The sequence below is a fragment of the Onychostoma macrolepis genome, chromosome 16, assembly GCF_012432095.1.
Source record: "Onychostoma macrolepis isolate SWU-2019 chromosome 16, ASM1243209v1, whole genome shotgun sequence".
In the NCBI taxonomy this organism is placed as follows: domain Eukaryota; kingdom Metazoa; phylum Chordata; class Actinopteri; order Cypriniformes; family Cyprinidae; genus Onychostoma; species Onychostoma macrolepis.
In genome coordinates, this window is record NC_081170.1 from 13339143 (window position 1) to 13357580 (window position 18438).

Below are 18438 nucleotides of genomic sequence, written 5' to 3' on the forward strand. Positions count from 1 at the left end.
ATACATAAGTGTGTTAGGAAACAGTCATGAAAGTATCTTTAAGTATAGGCTACAATTCAGTGGTCTTTTGTTTCAGCAATATGTTATCTGCAAGTACATTTTTAATTATTTATAAACATATAAATATCTATTTTAATTATTTTACAAACATTTTTACTTTTAAGATTTTAAGTATACTACAAATGTACATTCAATACAATGCAAAGTTTTTTTCCGTAAGGGGTAACATCAGATGTGTGTGTTTCTCTATAACCGGCTGAGCGAAAGAAAAGCATTCTTTCCAAGAAAGATGATGATGACTATGTTTCAACTACCAGATGTTCAAACATAGTCTTGTCATCATGGAGATGTTTAGGCAGAGTGGAGAAGGAAACGTCTTGGGTGGTGGTTGCACCAGAGAAGCAAAACTTGTTTGGCATAATTTGCTTAATCAGCTGCATGTCTTGGTATACAGTAATGTTTTGGGAAAATGTGTATTAGAGTTGTTTGTATATAAGCTGGATTCTGAAATAAAGTAGGCCTAGTCACAGCCCACTGAAAGTTGAATTGTAATACCATGGGCAGGGGAATTATTGAACTGCAGTTCAAAGAAGTAATAATCAAAAGAGCTAGTTTAACAATAAGCAAAAACAGATAAGTCTTCTTACATGTTATGCTTATAGTTTCCCTCTACTCCATTTTTGGAGACTTTGTGGGTAAATTGTAGTATTTACAACATATGACATAAAGCACGATTGCGCTACGGGTGTCCTGAGTTTAAATCCCAGCTCTAGGACCTTTTCTGACCCCTCCCCACTCTTTATCTCCCACTTCACTTCTTGTCTCCTCTATATTGTTCTATAAACTGCTGAGTTTTGTAGAGAGGAAAATGACAAGGCCCAATGACTCACGTAAGAGCTGGTAATGTGTCAAAACTGTCATATTGTATTTTTAAACATTGAAGATGCCAGGAATTCAAAGAGCAGATTTCAAGTTTGCTAAACTCTTCACAGCTTATGCTTAATGAGCATCTTGGACCTGAAACAAGTATCATATTAACTTTTGCATTCCAAGTATTCCACACAAATTTGTGTACTGTTTCCAATTACTCATTTATTTATTACTTTTTTTCTTTTTAAAATAAATGTGTAGTAAGGAATTTTGCAGTGAAATATTATTGATAGTAGAAAAAAAAAATCTGCTGTTTCATTGTGGCAAAAGCCCACAGACATGAAACTAAAACAGGAAGTCTCTTCATTATTTGATCTTTTTTTTTCTTCTTCGATATTTGATATTTGTGTAATCAGATGGTATAAGAAAAGCCATATAGCCATAGCCTTTAAAGTTTCATCGGTTTTTACTTGATGTAAACCACATTTTAGAATCATTAAATGAAAAAAATGGAGTGAAAAATGTATGATTGTAAAAAATAAAATAAAATAATATTAATACAGATTTCTAAGAACTTGCAATTCTATTATACAATAGAATTTTTTTAATCTTTTTTTTTTTTTTTGCAGGTGAGCCGTAATGCTGGTGAAAAAATGTGAAAAAAGTGCTTTTGCTTCTACATAATGGGGTGGTGCTGCCATCTAATGGTGTACTATAGAATGTAGCATCAAGGGATGAATTGAATCAGGACAAAAGTGCCTCACATCAAACATCTTCACTGTTATAGAGATTTGTTTGTGTGTGTGTGTGTGTGTGTGTGTGTGTGCGTGCGTGCGCGTTTTTGTGACAAATGAGGACATAAATTTGTATAATGACAAGGGTATTACAAGGAGAAGGTGACTTTTCAGGACATTACCCCATGTCCCCACTTTTCAAAATGCTAATAAATCACACAGAATGGAGTGTATTGAAAATCTGAAATAGCACAAAGTTTTCTGTAAGGGGTAGGTTTAGGTGTAGGGCAATAGCACATACAGTTTGTACAGTATAAAAACCATTACGCCTATGGGATGTCCCCACTTTTCACAAAAACAAACGTGTGTGTGTGTGTTTCACCATGGTCACACAGTTTTCTGCCTGTTTATGTACACATTTGCATTTCACTCTCAACTGAACCTCCGATGATTCAAATTTTTCGTTGCATAAAGGTTTAATAGATTCACTCTACATGATTTGATCTGGACTGGAGACTTTTTGAATTTGGTGGGGTCTCTGTAAATTCTTTACTAGAACAATAGGTTGTTTCTCATGGTGCAAACATCTAATGATACATCTATGTATGTAGGGCTTTCTGGCACACTTATTCAAGGTGACTTAGAAATGATTGACCCACTTTTCAGTTTGCATTTCACAGAGAGGGCAGAACAATTCCTGAGGCTCAAAAATGTCATATGATGCGTTTAAGTCCAATGAACAACTCTATTCCAATACTCTCAACAGAGTATGCTCAAATTACCTGCCTAACAACTAAAAAAAAAAAAAAAAAAGTAAAGCTATTGATTTTACTGCAAGCTAACCATACCGTTTGTTGCATTACACCACAAAAGACAGGGTTAGAGTTCATTTGAATATTAGGCTGATGATTTTCTTTGTTCTTTAAATAGCCTATTTTATAGGGCTCAACCAGCTTAACAAAAATGTTTCAAGAATGTTTGGTTACTATTCCCTTTAAGTTATGAAAATGTAATTTCCGAATGTCTTCTGAATGTTCAAAATGTCCAGTTTTTTAAATGTTTTAACAGCACTTTTTGTGGACGTTAGTGAAAATATTATGTGAACATTCCATTTTATTGATATTTACGTAATTTACATACTTTATATAACTTCCCAATTTTGCAATTATGCATTATTTTGAATCCAACTACAAACAGAAAAAAAAAACATTCCAAGTATGAATAACATTTTGAGAACGTTTTTAATTGACACTGCACCAACAGATGCCAACCAACCAGATTCCAAGACCCAACAAATGCAGACTGAATTTGTGAATAAGTGCCAATAACCAACATCTGTGCCGAGTTTGCCTTTAAAGACCAGAACTTTGAATGTTCTATTAACGTTACTGGAAGAACATTTATTTATAACAAATTTGTAAATAACCTTGCCAGTTTAGCCAACACTATTGTGGTCTTCATCTTTAAAATTATAGTACTACAAAATCACCTGAGTTTGAGCATCCTAGGAGAATTGCAGGGACTCTGTAAAAGAACCTCCATATTTTGTCAAGATGACCACTGCATTTTTGTATCATTGTATGCTTTTCTGGGAATATATCATTTCTAGACAGTTTCAAATTATGGCTGAAAAAAGCTTAAAGCTGAACAACTATAAAACGCATTCCTTTTCTCTCTCTTTTATTTTGTCTATTCCTCTTCTCTGTACAGCCTTACATTCTTTTCCTCCCACACTGACTGCAGCTCACTGCAGCGATATGATTCTGTCTCATGCTTGCTGCATGTGTCTCTTATTAGCCACACTTATGCAATTCCTTATGTGTATACAGCAAAAGAAAGAGAAGAGAGAAAGACAAAAGTGTCCTAAGGGATGCAATATTCTTTGGATACTCTCTCTCTCTCTCTCTCTGTGTGTGTGTGTGTGTGTGTGGAAAAGGCCTGTTCTTTTAATACAGGGTCTTGACTCTCTGTGGCTTGTGTTCAAAGTGTGCAACTCCCCACAACTGCAAAACAGGAACAGAAAACCATACACTGGGTTTGAATACATCAAACAACAGCACTGGTTAAGAAAATGTGACAATATTAAATGAGACAGCTATACTTACAGTGATACTTTCCATGTCAGGTGTCACAGTTTCAGTTCTGGAAGAGGTAAAATACCGTTTTCATTATGAATAACCGGTTAAATCAAGTTTAAATCATTTTTGTGGTCACTTTGACTGTTATACATACATGACTCACACAAGCACACAGTAGAAAATAGTAAACTGCACATACAAAGAAAAAAATGGTATTTTATTTCCAGATTTTTCTTTTTCATTATTTTTTTATCTTGCATTTTTCCCACAAGGTAAATTCAACATAAAAAATAAAAAAATTAACAGCGGTACCATGAAAATGTAAAAAAATAATAAAAAATAATGTTTATATAATCATATAATTATTAACAAACAAACAACATTAATAATTTGAATAAGAACACGATAAAGAAACATTATGAAGGTAAGCTGTTCATCTCATGCACCCTTTCATAAACACTCTTTCAGAGTGGTAAAGTCTTCCAAAAACAAACAAACAAGAAAAAATTAAAACAGATCAAGAGTTTTAGCCCATTGGGCTTTTAGTATCTAGCTACATGCAAAGACATAAAAGTGAACTTGATTCTTAGACATTCTCTCTGGCATAATGTTGTGTACATAGACTAATCCACGGCCTAAGCTCCTCTGCCTGGTGTTTGAAATAACACAATGAGGAATCCTCTGGGACGTTTGGGAATAACCATTCAGTGCCACAGTGTGTGCCAGAGTTATAAATCTCACCTTTTTTGAAATATACACATTGTTTGTTGCACCTGTATTTAAGTTAGTTCAAATTGAATGATATGTGTTCTGATGTCACATCCAAAGCTCTATACAGATTTGTTGTTATTCAGTGCTGAATTTCGAAATGATTGTTTCTTTTTTATTTGCACTTCATCCCTTCTTCATTTTCTTGTCTTCATGTCCTTTGTGTTCCTCACAGCGTTTTGTCACTCTCTTTCTTTAGGTGGCTGCAAAGAAGGGCAAAAGTTAAAGATGAAAGAACAAAAAGACTGCATTGTAGACGTCAAATTTGATATGGTTGTGTAGGTATCGGGGAATCATGCTTACAGCATTGATGAATTTTATACTGATTAAAATAATAAAACTGACAATAATACTTTATAAATAATGTTACAAAATCAAGCCTTTCAAAAACAATGCTAAATGTCAACTTATTTTATCCTCAGATAAAAATGTATATTTACCACCCACAGGGATTTCAGAAAGTTTTATAATATAAGAGTTACAAGCTATGAATCAAACCATCCAACTCCAACATGAATCATATACTTTACATAGCAAATAATTACTTAAGAAGATAAAGGTGCATTTGACATCTTTTATGAGGCAATGAACTACACAGTCCATGAGTCATTGCTAATGACTAACTGAATAAAAAATGATGATACAATGTAAAATTGTTGACTTGCAGTCACTCATTTTTAAGAATAATGTAAGTTTATTGCAATATATTCAAATATGTATGTTGCTTTATAGTGTAATGAGACTCAATTACATCATTTGCAATGCTTCATGGGAATGGAAGTTCACTGCTGATCCCTTTTTGGCAGTTCTCGTTTCCGTGGTAACAGAGATATCTCTAATTGGTGAATGCAAATAGGATTTCTCTTTAGGATTATGGGTGGAGTAGTTATTCTCTGGAATGTGGTTATTAAACAGTTTTGCTGAAATCTCACTGATTTGTGGCTTTCACAGAATCACCTGAAGTCATGGTAGGTCTGTCGTGAAAGGTTGTGATTGTTAAAAAATTTTCAATTCTAGATATAGGTATCAACATCAGTGATATTGGGTTTGATAATAATTCAAATTGCATCAGAAAAAAAATGGTATATCGCTAAGTATGCAGTACATGTATGCACTCACCTGTAGTACTCGTCCTGGGCGAGGGAGTGATGATGATGGTGGTGGATCCACTGCTGTTCCAGGGCAAGTCTCTGGAACTGAATCTCGGCACTCTGAGCCTGCTGCATCGCCTGGAGCTGGTGTGCTGCAGACATGGATCCACCCAGAGACGAGGACTGGGGCATCTCACGGAAAGGACCTCCTGTACACAACACGCAAAACAAGTGCAGAAATAATTTAACACGGAACAATAAAATATATCGCAACAGAACATCATCACACCTCTTACCAAAGAGCTGCTGTCGAAGCACCTCGCTGTCAGTGAGGGAGTGTGCCAGGATGGGAGGCCCAAGAGCAGCCCCTGGGTACGGCAGACGGGCCAGGGGAGACCCTGATGCCAGCGGATCCATCAGGGGGTGTACCCCTCCCGCGGCTGCCACCCAAATACGTAACAAAACAAAAGTGGGAAATTTAATAAGAGTAGCACAGTTTCACAGTGGCACTGTAGGTAAAAATTCTTTTGCACAGTAACAGTGCTGCCATTATTCTCGCTGTTCGCAACCCATTTTACTTATAGCCTGTCGTATTTCCGAGTGAAACTGGCCATTTAGCTGACAGTAACTGTATTTTGATGTTGCTAAATTTGTTACAGAAGTGATACTTTTATGGCTGCTGTGATGTCGACAGCTTAAACAAGAAAGTTAATTCAAAAACAATTTTATTTACTCATGTTGTTTCCAGATTGCAGTTGAGACATTTTTCAAAATATCTTCTTTTGTGCTTCACAAAAGAAAAAAAGCAATATAGATCTGGAACATGAGCGTGAATAAATGATGGCAATTTTTGGGTGAGCCATCCCTTTAATTGTCACTAAACGCTCAAGTTATCAAAAAACTAAGAAGAAAAGATAGATTAACGCATTTTCCAACTGGGTGACTGAATCTGAAAGAAGTACAAATCATTAAGCAGTTGAATTATTTTGTTGTAGTTTTTTTGTATGGTGACGAAAAATGGTATGAAATTTAAGATGTAAACATAATTTTTAATGGAGAGAAATTACATAAATATTTATTATATTAACACAACTGTGCAAATTTCACATTTTTGTTAAATGTTGAATTTAACAAAAATGTGAAATTTGCCCAATTAGTATCTTGCTGTGTTGTTTTTCCTTTGTCATATATTGTTTTTTTTTATTTGTCATCTTTGTCAGCAGTATGTTTGAATTTTAATTGGTTATTTAAGTTGGTTATTAACAGTGAATAGTCGACCATCCTGGCCCATCCCTAATATTGACAGAACCACATTCTGAATTTGCTGAAATTTTTTATTCTGCAATACAGTGTGCTGTGCAAAGTGTGAGTGTGTGTGTGTGTGTGTGTGTATGGTGAATACCTGTGTCCTGCTGGTGCAGATGTAGGTGAGAGTGAATATGTGAATGCTGGTGATGATGAGGAGTCACGTTCAGCATCTGTAGCCGCCCGAGAGAATCTCCTCCTCCTGTGCCTCCTGCAGCCGCTGTGCCTCCTCCTGCTGCTCCTCCACCTGTCCCTGCCCTTTCCCTATCCCTCTCTCGCTCCCTCTCTGTGGCAGGCATCACTCTCTCCCTTTCCCTCTCCACGCTCCTTGCACGTTCGGTGCTGGGAGGAGTGCGAACGGGTGTGGGATATCGTTCAGAGGGCGTAGCCTGAGTTGGGAGGGGTGGGGGCTGACAAGAAGAGTGTGTATTTGGAAAGGTAGAATGTGGAGAGGGGTGATGAAGAGATGAGGCTGTTGGAGGAGGAGGAGGTGGTGGGGGAGGAGGTTGAGGAGGAGGGGCGGGGGCTGCTGGTGTCACTGGGGCTCCGGCTGGAGCCTGGTGGGTGGGGAGTGTGGCTGGGAGAATAGAAGAGGTGGGTGGGACTGACAGAGGTGGAGGGACAGGATTTGGATTCCTAGCTGCTGCGGCTAAAGCTTGAGGGGGCGGTGCAGGGGGTGGAGTTGTACCATAAAGGGCAACCTCACTACCAGGAGCTCCGCCTCCAGCTCCGCCCCCCAGCAGCAAGGAGTGTGAGTGTGCGTGCGAGTGTGCGTGTGACAAAGCTATTGCCGGGTCGGCTAAGGCTCCAGCTGTGTAGACACGCTCCTCGCTCTTAAACTCAAATCCTGGCTTCACGCGCTCTCTTTGAGCTGCTACAGCATGAGGGAATCCCACTCCTCCAAGCCCCGCCCCAGCCAACCCACCAGGTCCGGGACCATGCCCTGGATGGGCGGGGCCTCCCTCCAGCCCACCCCCATACAAAAAGCCCAGAATGGCAGCAGCCGTGGCAGCGTCGGCTGGAAGGTGGTGAGGGTGTGCGAGAGCTGGGTTTTGGAATTGAGACAGGAAAAATGAAGGATGCACATGGGGGTGAGTGTTAGCATGAGCATGAGCATGAGCATGTGCATGTGCATGTGCATGCGCATGCGCATGTGCATGTGCATGTGCATGTGCATGCGGGTGAGGGTGGTGGTGAAGGTGGGGATGGTGTACCTGTGCGCGACTGGCAGCGCCCAGTGGAGACATGGCGTGAGGACGGGCATACTCACTCAGGGTTCTGAGGGCTGGGGTATCAGGCCCCAAGTATGGACCCCCAAGCCCAATGCCAAGAGCACCCTGAGGGCCTCCAACAACTGGAGAGCCCCCTGCCATGGAAGGAAGGAGAAGAGAATGAGGAATGGAATGAGAAAGAGAGGGATGCAGAGGATGAGAGGGGTGAATGGCGTGGGGGTGTGAGGCATAGTGGGCATGGTGGTGCTGTGGATGGGCTGCTGGGTGTGAGGGGTTCACAGAGGATGAGGAAGATGACGAAGGGTCTAGAAGGATGGAGGATGAAGAGGGAAAGAAGAGCGAAGAGCCCTGGCGTGTGGCTGTAGCTCCTAATCCTGCACTTGTGCTACTGTCCTTCTGCTGAAAAGAGAAAAATGTTTATAAGGAATCTGACAAGTAATGTGTAAAGAATCTAATAACTTCAGAAAAACACTTCATTTTTTGAAAACAAGGTGCAATATCATGTAATAATCTTCTCAAGTGCATGAATCTAGTTTTAATAATTTTAAAACTAGATATAAAACTAGTAAAAACACTGAGATTACTGAAATACTTTTTTTGCAATGCTACTAACAAGCTCTGCTGTCTCTTACCTGAAGATGTCTGTCCAGGTCTCTCTCTCTCTCCTTTTCTCTCTCTCGTTCCCGCTCTTTCTCTCGCAGGTCTCTTGCTCGCTGTTCGACCTCTCTACGAGCACGTTCTATGGCCTCATTTCTCTTTTTCCAAAGCTTAGAACCATCAAGCGGAACAAACAGAACATCACTGCGGGCACAAGAGTTCCCGCTACCCCGGTCAAGAACCCTGTGGAACCTGAAACCAAAAAGGTTTTATCTTTTCCATGAGGTGAACAATCATCACACATGGCAATACAATCAAAACAACACATTTACCTAATCATGTGGAACCAAGTTATGTGTTATCAGGTAGCACATCAGGCTATCTTCTAATCTTATGTGTTTCCCTGACAATTTATTATAAATTTCTGCACATGTCAAAAACTGTACATGTTGTCAATGCCAATAGCCTCATGGGCAGTGTGCTGACATATGCGCAGTTGCGTTTGGATGACCCGAGTTCAAGCCCTGGCTTGCGGTCCTTTCCCAATCCTGTCTCCCACCTTGTTTCCTGTCAATATTACTGTCAATACAACTGTTCTATCCTAATTAAAAGGCAAAATGACAAAAAATAAATCTTAAAAAAGGTACCCGTTTCACAACCGACCAATAGCCATGTGATATAAAAGTGGTGTTGTAAAATTTCTTAAACACCAACTATAGTAAACTAATTCAATACACTGACAAACAAAATATGGCTGAAACTACACACAGTTATGTAGAAGACTGTCAGCCAATAATATGACACCATTATATCGTGCATCTCTATTTTTAAAATCAACAGCATGATAGTTCTGATCTGTTTGTATTCTTAATTCACCTGTTTATGATGTTTAATTAGATTTAATTTTTATGAAACACCTAGTCTTACCGAGCTGATTGGCTGGCATGAATTGGAATGTCAACAGGTTTTGGTTCTGGGGAAGGACTTTGGAGAACTGGAGGAGGGCTCTCCAACTCCTCCCTCTCCTCTACTGGCTCCTCCTTGATGACAGGTGGTGGCACTGGGCCAGAAGATGAATCAGAGTGACCATCTACTCCAACAGATGTGCTGGGGGTTGAAGCAGTGTTGTTATGACTGGGGTTACTAAGATGCGGTTGTACTTTAGTGTTTTGAGGGGAGTGCAGTAATGATGGAGTGCTAGTGCTATTGCTGTTGTTGGGAGCATTGCCACTGGCATTGCTATTTCCATGGTTACCGTTGCCATGGTAAGAGCTACTGAAAGGAGTATGACTGCTTGAAGTGCCATGGTAAGGAGTAGGCCTGCAACCTGATGGACAAGAGGTGGACACACCCGATGCAGGAAGTGGTACAGAAGGAGCAGAGGTTGATGGAAAAGGACTAAACCCTCCCATAGGATTGGTTGAGGGACTGGGAAGAGGAGAGAGCGGGGTTGGTGGAGTCTGATTGGATGAAGAATATGGGCCCTGTCGAGCATGATTGCCTGGAAGGGATGTAATGGATGGGGGCTGACAATGTGAACTAGTGGAGGGTGGAGGAGGTGGAGGGGGATAAGAAGTAGAGGTGGGATGACCAGGTCCAGAACCACTCGATGAAGGAGAAAGGGATGGAGGGTGATTGCGATTTGAATGAAGAGCAGATGTAGTGCTGTCCTTTTCCCTCTCTCTGTCTCTGTGCTGCATAGGCAAGGCTGTCTGCCCCGGATAGTGAGGATGATGTGGAAGTGGAGGTCCTCCAGGATACTCCCGAGTAAGATTTGGGGCCAGTCCAGGTGGGCTTGGGAACTCCCTTGGCACACCAGAAAGTGGGACAGAAGAAGAGGTTGATCCAGGGGGTGGGTAGGGATCCTTTGACCCTGGAGCAGGGTACTCTCTTAAATAGTGTGGAGGAGGAGGAAGGTCTGCAGTATTGGAGGGTGCTTGGGGGGTCTGTCCTTGTAGTGTCTGCTGCACATTTGCATCTATTGGAGAGGAATATTCTCTATTTGTGGGGATGGAATTTGCAGAGGAAAAGGGAGGATGACCAGAGCTGTTTTGTGGTGAACTGACTGGGTCACGGTTCACCAGGGTCGCCGAAGGTAAAGCAGACGGTGGGCCACCTACAGGTGCTTGGTTGGCATTACCAGCATAACTGTTACTCCCTGCCTCCCTAACTTGGCCTGCTAAATCCCCCCACCTACTGTCCTTGTCTCTTGGATGACATCCACCCCCTCCACTGCTTTCAGTTCCGAACTCTCGGCCCTGTGCTTGAAGCTGCTGGTTTTGCAAAGGAAATTCCCTCCCAGTTCCTCGATCCCGATCTCTAAACCCTGGTCCATATTCCCGACCACTCTGTGGTCCTGCAGGTCCATCCCGGTTTGCACTATATTCTCTGTTCTGTCCAGGTAGCGAATTCCCAAAATCCCGGCCCACATTAGAGTTGGGTCCTCCACCACCAGAAGTGCTACCACAGATGCTACCGCTGTTGCTGTTTGCATTGCTACTGCTATTACTGGCAGGGAAGTCTCTGTTGCCAAATTCCCTCCCACCCCTCTCCCGCTCAGCTGCAGTGCTATACCTGGGCAAGAACTCTTTGTGTGGGTGGGGATGAGGGTGAGATAGGTAAGGTGGGTGGGAGGAGTGTCGGGTGGAAGAAGGAGAATTGTACACAGAGGGCAGCTGTTGCTGTACTGGAGGCTGCTGGCTTGGATGTGTGTGGTGGTTACCTGGATAACGTACATATCCCCAGTTGCCAGGACAACTAGAGGGAGGTCCCCCTGACCAGCTGGTGGGGGTGTAATGGTGAGTGTTGGGAGGAGGAGGTTGCTGGGGAACGGTACTAGTTTGTGGAAGCAAGGAGGGTGGAACAGACTTATCACCTTTCTCTGGTTTGTCTGCTTTACTTTCCCCACCTGGAGCATTCTGCCCCACCTCTAGAGGTTTCAGGGCAGGTGGAGGTGGGAGTGTTGGTCCATGGCTCACATTTGAATTCCCATGGGAATACTCAGCTCCTCCCACCCCAGGTTTCCCACACTGAGTGCTTGCTTTAGAAGGGATGCGACTGCAGGTGTGTAGCGTTTCGGGACCACCAGGACCTGTGTACTCCACTTTGTTTGCAAGTTTGGAATCTAGGGGGAAGTATGACTTCCTGTTGCTGCTTGCATCACTTGCGTTGTCCACCATTCCACGATGAGATGCATATAGGGATGATGAGGACTTTAACAAAGACAAATCTCCCTCCATTCCTCCCTCACTGTCTCTCTGGTCCTCTGGTCTGCTATCCTCACCTCTCCCTGAGCCTCTCCGATCTTCCGCTACACATTTTGATGTCCCTCCATCTTTGTTTTTATCACCCTGCTTTGGGGAATCTGGAGAGTCAGATTCAGAATCCAAACTGGCCAAGGGGGAAGCAGAGAGACTCGGAGAAGAGGATCGATTGTCCTGGTCAATGTCCCGTCCACTGCTTATGCTGCTGCTACTGTTGGCTAAGCTGCCTCCAACTGAGCTCCGACTGCCTTGTGATTGGCCATCCTCATTGTCACTTTCTCTTGATTGACTGTTGCCTGACGTTGGAGGTGGAGCTGAAGTCGGAGTGTTAGTTGAAAGGGGTGGGGCTGGGGGATTGGAGGAGTCCTAGTGGCAAAATCAAATATCATTATATTTCAAAAATGTTCAATCTTATGGAATTTTATTCAGTGTTTCTAAAAAAAATTGATCAGTACCTGGACTTTCTGTCTTTTGGGTGGTGGCACATGCTCCTCCCCTTCACTTTCTGATGAATCATGGCCTTGAGATCGCCGGCTGAAACGTCCAACAGCCAATTCCTCTCCGGCAGTTCTTTGCTTAATAAATATAATTTTAAGCAATGATGTGAGGCAGCTGCATTTTTACATTTAGTATAAAAAACAACAAAAGAACAAAATTCGCTCACAAGCTGACAAGCAAATGCAAAACAGTCAACAAAATATCTTAACACACAACACATACATTAAATGCACACTAGTGTGGAATACTGTGAAAAAGCTTAATCATGAACATTCAGGATCAGATAATCTAAACTCAAAAGAGGCATGAAAGAATTCAGTGACAGAGATAAGAAGAAAAAGAAATGAGGTGGACCAAGGATGAGGTTATCAAAAATGAAGAAACTAGGACAATGGAGAAGATCATAAAAAAAAATACATTAAGAGAAATAAAGACAGATGGAGGAAAATACAAGAAATCTTACTGTTTGCCTTTCATTGCGCTCTGCTCGGGAGGGGCTGGGGTGCGGACGTCTACCCCTCCTTTCCTCGCTGCCCCCCCTTCTGCGTCCACTGCGAGCGGGCATCTGTGGCCATGCCCAACATGACCGAGGAAGAAGAAAGAACAGAAGAAAGAGAAAGAAAGACAGCATGACAAAATTACAGCGTAAGACAAAACAGATAAAGTGACCGAAAAGGAGTAGGAACTTAAAGTATGTTTTGTTGAAATACTAATTAAAAAAAATACAATTTTAATAAATGGTACAATCTAATATGGATATCCAAATACTTTTTATTAACAGACACAAGTGCAATTGGTTCAAATGGTTCTGACTGACTTAAAGACTTATATCTACACGTGGTCTACCTTTTATGCTGATCTCAGTATGCAGTAATGCCCTCACCGATTCTTTGTTGGTTCGGGTCTTCATGACTAGCTCTCTATGTGGTCCATTCCTTCCAGTCAGCCATTATAGAAAGCGGGAGCGTGACTACAATCAGGACGGTTGGCCTACAGGCTGCCTATCATAGCATTAAATCTTTAAACCTGGAGGGAACAGAGTGAATACCACTGGAGTCAAATTAAACTTAGGCTATATTATATATTATATTATATACCATACATGTCTGTCTGTTTGTTATAAGATACTTAATAAATCTATCAATGCTACCAGGAAAAGGTAAATTTAATTTCCTTCTCAAGTAATATGAAGAAGTGATGACATTGGTCCACTGTAAGTGAAAAATGATAATATAATGTTCTTTGTAATATCTATCATAATCAATGATCAATTGATCAATTGTGTAATCAACAAAATGTCAACAGTTTAGACACTAAAACAATCTTCTGTTTGCAGTAACAGTGTTGGGGAACAGTAATGCTGTACAAGAAAACTATTTTTGTGTGGACTGTATGGTACTTCAGAGGGTTTGTGGTACTCTGAAGCTGTGCTTTAGTCATCAATGTTGAATGGAGCTCTGCAAAAAAACCCTCCACTGCAGCCAGCATAGGGAGAGGCACTGCTTACACCGAAAGATCAACATACACACATCTCTAAATACAACATGCACAAAAATACATACTTAATAATATTCAAACACACTTATGTATGTACATAAATACTCACAAATACATGCTTTATGTTGTAAAAATAAGAAAAAAGTTTCCATTTACATTTCAAGTGTTAAAAATTAATTCAAACACTTTTTAATGTGACAGAAACTATCTTGATTTTCTCAGAAATTCTTACCACTGTCAGGGAGGATATTTTGACTGGAATTTTTTCAGATATACAGTTTTTTCCCCATCTTTCTCTCCTGCTTATTATTTCCTACGCTTGTTTCTAGCCTGCCTCACTGACAGCAATGTATTTTTAATTTTAAGGACAGATATTTTTCTTGAATAATATTTCAATTATTGTCTGACAATATTGGGCTAATTCAAACACAATCGCTTAGCAACAATGCAATAATCCACTGACATACAGTAACGTTAACCTCATCATAGTTGTAGTGAATCACATTTTTCAAATTCTGAGGCACTTTGGCCTTTTGAACACATGACCCACATTCTAAACTAAACCATGAGAGACACTACATATCTTCATGAGAAAAGCCAGCTGACAAACTCCCACTTGTTTGAGAGAGAGAGAAGGATGATAAATAATTAGATGGAGACAAAAAGATACATAGTGTGGGTAGGAGGTTAACTAAGTCACTCCAGTCTCACACACACACACACACACACACACACACACACACTTCATTTATTGTGAATGAGACTATATATAGCACACTAACAGACTGAGTGAAGTGAGTGAGTGTATTTAGCACCGCCTTCAAAACTGCAAAATGTACATCTACACCCAAACCACTGGACACAAGAGAAAAACCACAGTGCTGATAAATATTACATATAAACAGATTTACAGGCTGCTGACAACCAACACAATGAATACTCTGGCTACTCCATCATGACCACAATTAACAAAATACTCATTTGTAAAACAAGAATTATTTCTAGTGCCAAACACACAAAGACTGCATCTTGTACATATCCCATAAATGTAAAATCAGCATATTTGTGATCGAATTACGGTGTGCACAAGGTAATATATCCAAATGACAAACAATAAAGGCTGCCAGCACTCTGTCTACAGGTGAACCTTCATTCATCAGGAGTCCATTACCAAAACCTTGGCCAGGCTCCATGCATACCAAAAATCCTTCCACTCTCTCTCTGCAAACACATGCAGCTATGGAATCAGAAATACCTTCATTACAATACAGTATACATACAGGCACACATCATATGGCAAGCAGTTTAAACATTTATTCTTTATACCGAACAAGTATCTATTTCTATGTTACTAGTACTTATTTGTTATATATTAATAATTATTAGAGACTAGTATCTTTTTCAGTTTAGTAACTAATCATTAGATACTATTATTGTTCTTCACAACACAAATTGTACAGTCACTGGTACAAGTTAGTCTTTGTTGTTACTGATAACAAATTGCACATTTTTGTCATTTAATCCTGTAAGGAACTGTAGTTTGGGTATCAACTATTCACTTCTGACTAATACATATACCGGTTGTATCTATTAGTACCTATTCGAATATTTGCTTGGTTTCAGTTTTACTAGTACCCATTTATAAGAAACTAGTATTAATATAAGTATATGTAAGCATATATAAGTAAATACTAGTATAAGTATTACAAGGAGTAATACTAGTAAGATACTAGTAATAGAATCTAGTCCAATTTCTTATTACACTAGTTACAACTGTTTTTGTATTTGTCAGTATTGGTCAGTAACAATGGCTACATCACAGTTTAATTTAAAAATCCTACAATTAATAAACGGATTATAGACCAGCATCTAATATACTGGTTTCTATTCAGGTAGTACTAGAAAAATAGAATTAAGTGCTAATAACTATTTGAATATTATGAATTATTTGAAATACTTACTGGTACCTAATGAATAGTTACTAGTAAAACTGAAATAGGTAACAGCAACAACTGCAATGCACACATCACAATACAAGTGAAGAGCTATGCACAGAATATCCAAATAAATCAATGGTGAAAAAAAATGCAATTTGTTACCAGTAACAATGGAATAGTTACTTGTCACTGCTGGGATACTAGTATTTAATGGATAATTACTAGTGCATAGTACTAATAAAACTGAAAAATAGGCCTACTGTTTGCAACCACTGGATTACATACTAGGAACGCCAATTTAAAAAGTACTAGTAGCCTAATATAAAGAGTACTCGTTAGTTTTAAGGAATAAATGTTAAAATGGCTTGCCACACACATACACAACACAAATCATACACTCTGTCCCCCTCTCATACACAAATACACAAATATAGTTGGAATTAGCTTAGATTTCGAATTCTTTAGCACGTAAAAGCACAATGCCAAAAGGTGGGGTGAGTTAGACACCCGAACGTGCATCATCGCTCGGCCACGCACCGCAACGTTCCTTTCTTCCATTCTTCTGCTGCTTGTTATTGATACGCATGCAGAGGCAGTGCTCTACTGTACTAACTGGACGACCTCTGGATTACAGTTCTCAGACAATGCACTGCACATTCAATCCTGACAAGACGAGTAGAAAGGGTCGCGAGTAACCCCCCTTTCAGTCTTTTCCTTCTCATATGAGGAACATTTGGGATCAGAATGGCGAATGGCATTCTTGTCGAGCTCCGTGGAATGTGAGCACTCGAGACCTGCGTGGTTACGCACCCCGATTTGCAATATGATTTCAGCCCAATCTATGCACATTAGTAAAGCACAAAGAAGGGTGCGCGAGGAAGGGGGAACCATCTGAGCACGGCCAAAGAGTCAAATATAAGCATCCATTTTCTCCTCTTCTTACCTATAATATCCAGCGATGCGTATCTCCCTTTCTTTCTCTCTCCTGCTGCCGTTCGTACTGTACATTGACCTACACGCGTTCAAACATACAGGCAACTCGATGCACGGAAAGATTTACATTGTTGCGGCTTCGCAAATAACGCAGTGTTTTCCCAGCCGCTCCCCCTGAAATCGGCGCAGAAAACGGGGTGCAGCTAGCTGAAGACTGTACAAATTGATGCGTACGTTTGATTCTTCCCCACCCCCTTTTCTTTCTGCCCCTCTCCCGCTCCTCTGTCAAGACGACTTGCACTCTTTTGCAGTCTGCACGGGCACAAATCTTCACGGAGGGGTGAGCGAGGGACGCACGACCACTCGAGGGTGAGAAGGGGCGTGATTTTCCTTATTCTTCAGGGGAAAAGGGCAAGGTAGGAAAGGAAAGCCAAGGGAAAGGGAAGGAAGAAAGATGTCGAGATAAGGGTATTTATTCATTATGTAAATTACTGCTTATTTAATTGTCGATTTACGACACTTAATTAAGGAAATTAACCTAGAACTGCTTGATTAGGTAATGGCACTAATTGGGCCTAATTGTACTGCCTTAATGAGGTAGGGGTGCCATTATTTCTGCAAAGTTATTATTTGAAATAGGCAATTTCGTTAATCAAAACCTAAGCTTCCATGTTTATGAGGCTTATTTCAAATCTACAGATTGTTCTCAATTAAAGTCAACATGGAAAATGGATCCCGTTTACTTTCTTAGAGCAAGGTCTTCATGTATTTCCAAACAAGAAAAGAGTCTGACCTTGTCACTTTAGTCTTCCTCTTCCTGTGAAACGACTTTCCTTTTCGCTGATGTCATGAAGGCCGCACTGGCTATTGGATAATATTAACCAAATAGCTATAAGGATTGTTAGAGGAAACTTTCAATCAGTCTGGCTTCATTCTGGCATATAACAGCCTTTTTTTTTAATAATATAAAAGGCCCACTAGCACCCCTAAAATCTGACAACAGTAGCCTATATTAAATTGCATTTCTTAGGCCAAAATCCCACAATTAATAAGCAAATATATATAGGCTGGTCTAGCAGTAAGGTGAGACCATGAGTTCCTGTTGTAATATAACACATTACAGAAGGAAAAAGAGTATCAAATAGCAATTCACACATAGGCCTACTTTAAGGTGTCTTTACACAAGCTAGGCACTGAGGTTGTTCTGCTGTTCTTAAACTTTGTGAAGACACGTCACATAAAACAGTACTAAAATATGTTTTTGTCATTGTGACAGCATATTATTTCATAATTCAGTCATTTGTATTTTATATTTATAATAATTATATTTTCAAAAAATAATTTCCTAAGGTAGGCCTATTTTATTAATGCTTTTATCCTGCAACTCTGCTTTTTATGGAATAAGCCACTTTGGATTTTGCTTCTCTGCTGCCTTTGCATTGTAAAGATGGCATTAGACTAAAAGAGCTTCCCCAAATCTGTACTTTCTTGTTAGACTGCAGTGGAGTGACCAGTCAAGCGGTCTCTCTCTCTCTGTCTCTCTCACACACACACACACACACACACACACACACACACACACAATCCATCTCCCTCAGTCTCTCTCTCCTGCAGTTTTTTCTTCCCTTTCGAATA

At 40.4% G+C, this 18438-nt stretch overlaps 1 protein-coding gene across 6 annotated transcripts; it reads right to left on the minus strand.

Moving 5' to 3' along the window:
* Positions 1-1475: 1475 nt before the first annotated feature.
* atn1 (atrophin 1) lies at positions 1476-17081 on the minus strand. Of its 6 annotated transcripts, none has more exons than XM_058747471.1 (11): positions 16814-17080; positions 13320-13462; positions 12900-13001; positions 12394-12513; positions 9603-12304; positions 8711-8927; positions 6944-8474; positions 5838-5981; positions 5570-5750; positions 3710-4653; positions 1477-3607 (listed from the first exon to the last, which is right to left on the minus strand). In XM_058747471.1, exons 2-10 carry the CDS (start codon positions 13344-13346, stop codon positions 4620-4622), a joined length of 5058 nt encoding a protein of 1685 aa, XP_058603454.1. In that variant the 5' UTR covers positions 13347-13462; positions 16814-17080; the 3' UTR covers positions 1477-3607; positions 3710-4619. The 6 variants fall into 6 exon arrangements, with proteins under 6 accessions (XP_058603458.1, XP_058603454.1, XP_058603452.1 ...); XM_058747469.1 differs by having other exon boundaries at positions 6944-8477; positions 16814-17079; XM_058747470.1 differs by having other exon boundaries at positions 6944-8477; positions 16408-17079.
* Between the last annotated feature and the right edge of the window lie 1357 nt (positions 17082-18438).

Bases quoted from the DNA above. Each gene is read 5' to 3' on its own strand.
- atn1 (XM_058747469.1), bottom strand. From the start codon at position 13,346: ATGAAGACCCGAACCAACAAAGAATCG. The intron at 13,002-13,319 runs GTGAGGGCATTA...GCATGGCCACAG, and splicing joins CCCGAACCAACAAAGAATCG to ATGCCCGCTCGCAGTGGACG. The intron at 12,305-12,393 runs GTACTGATCAAT...TTTTGCCACTAG, and splicing joins CCAAAAGACAGAAAGTCCAG to GACTCCTCCAATCCCCCAGC.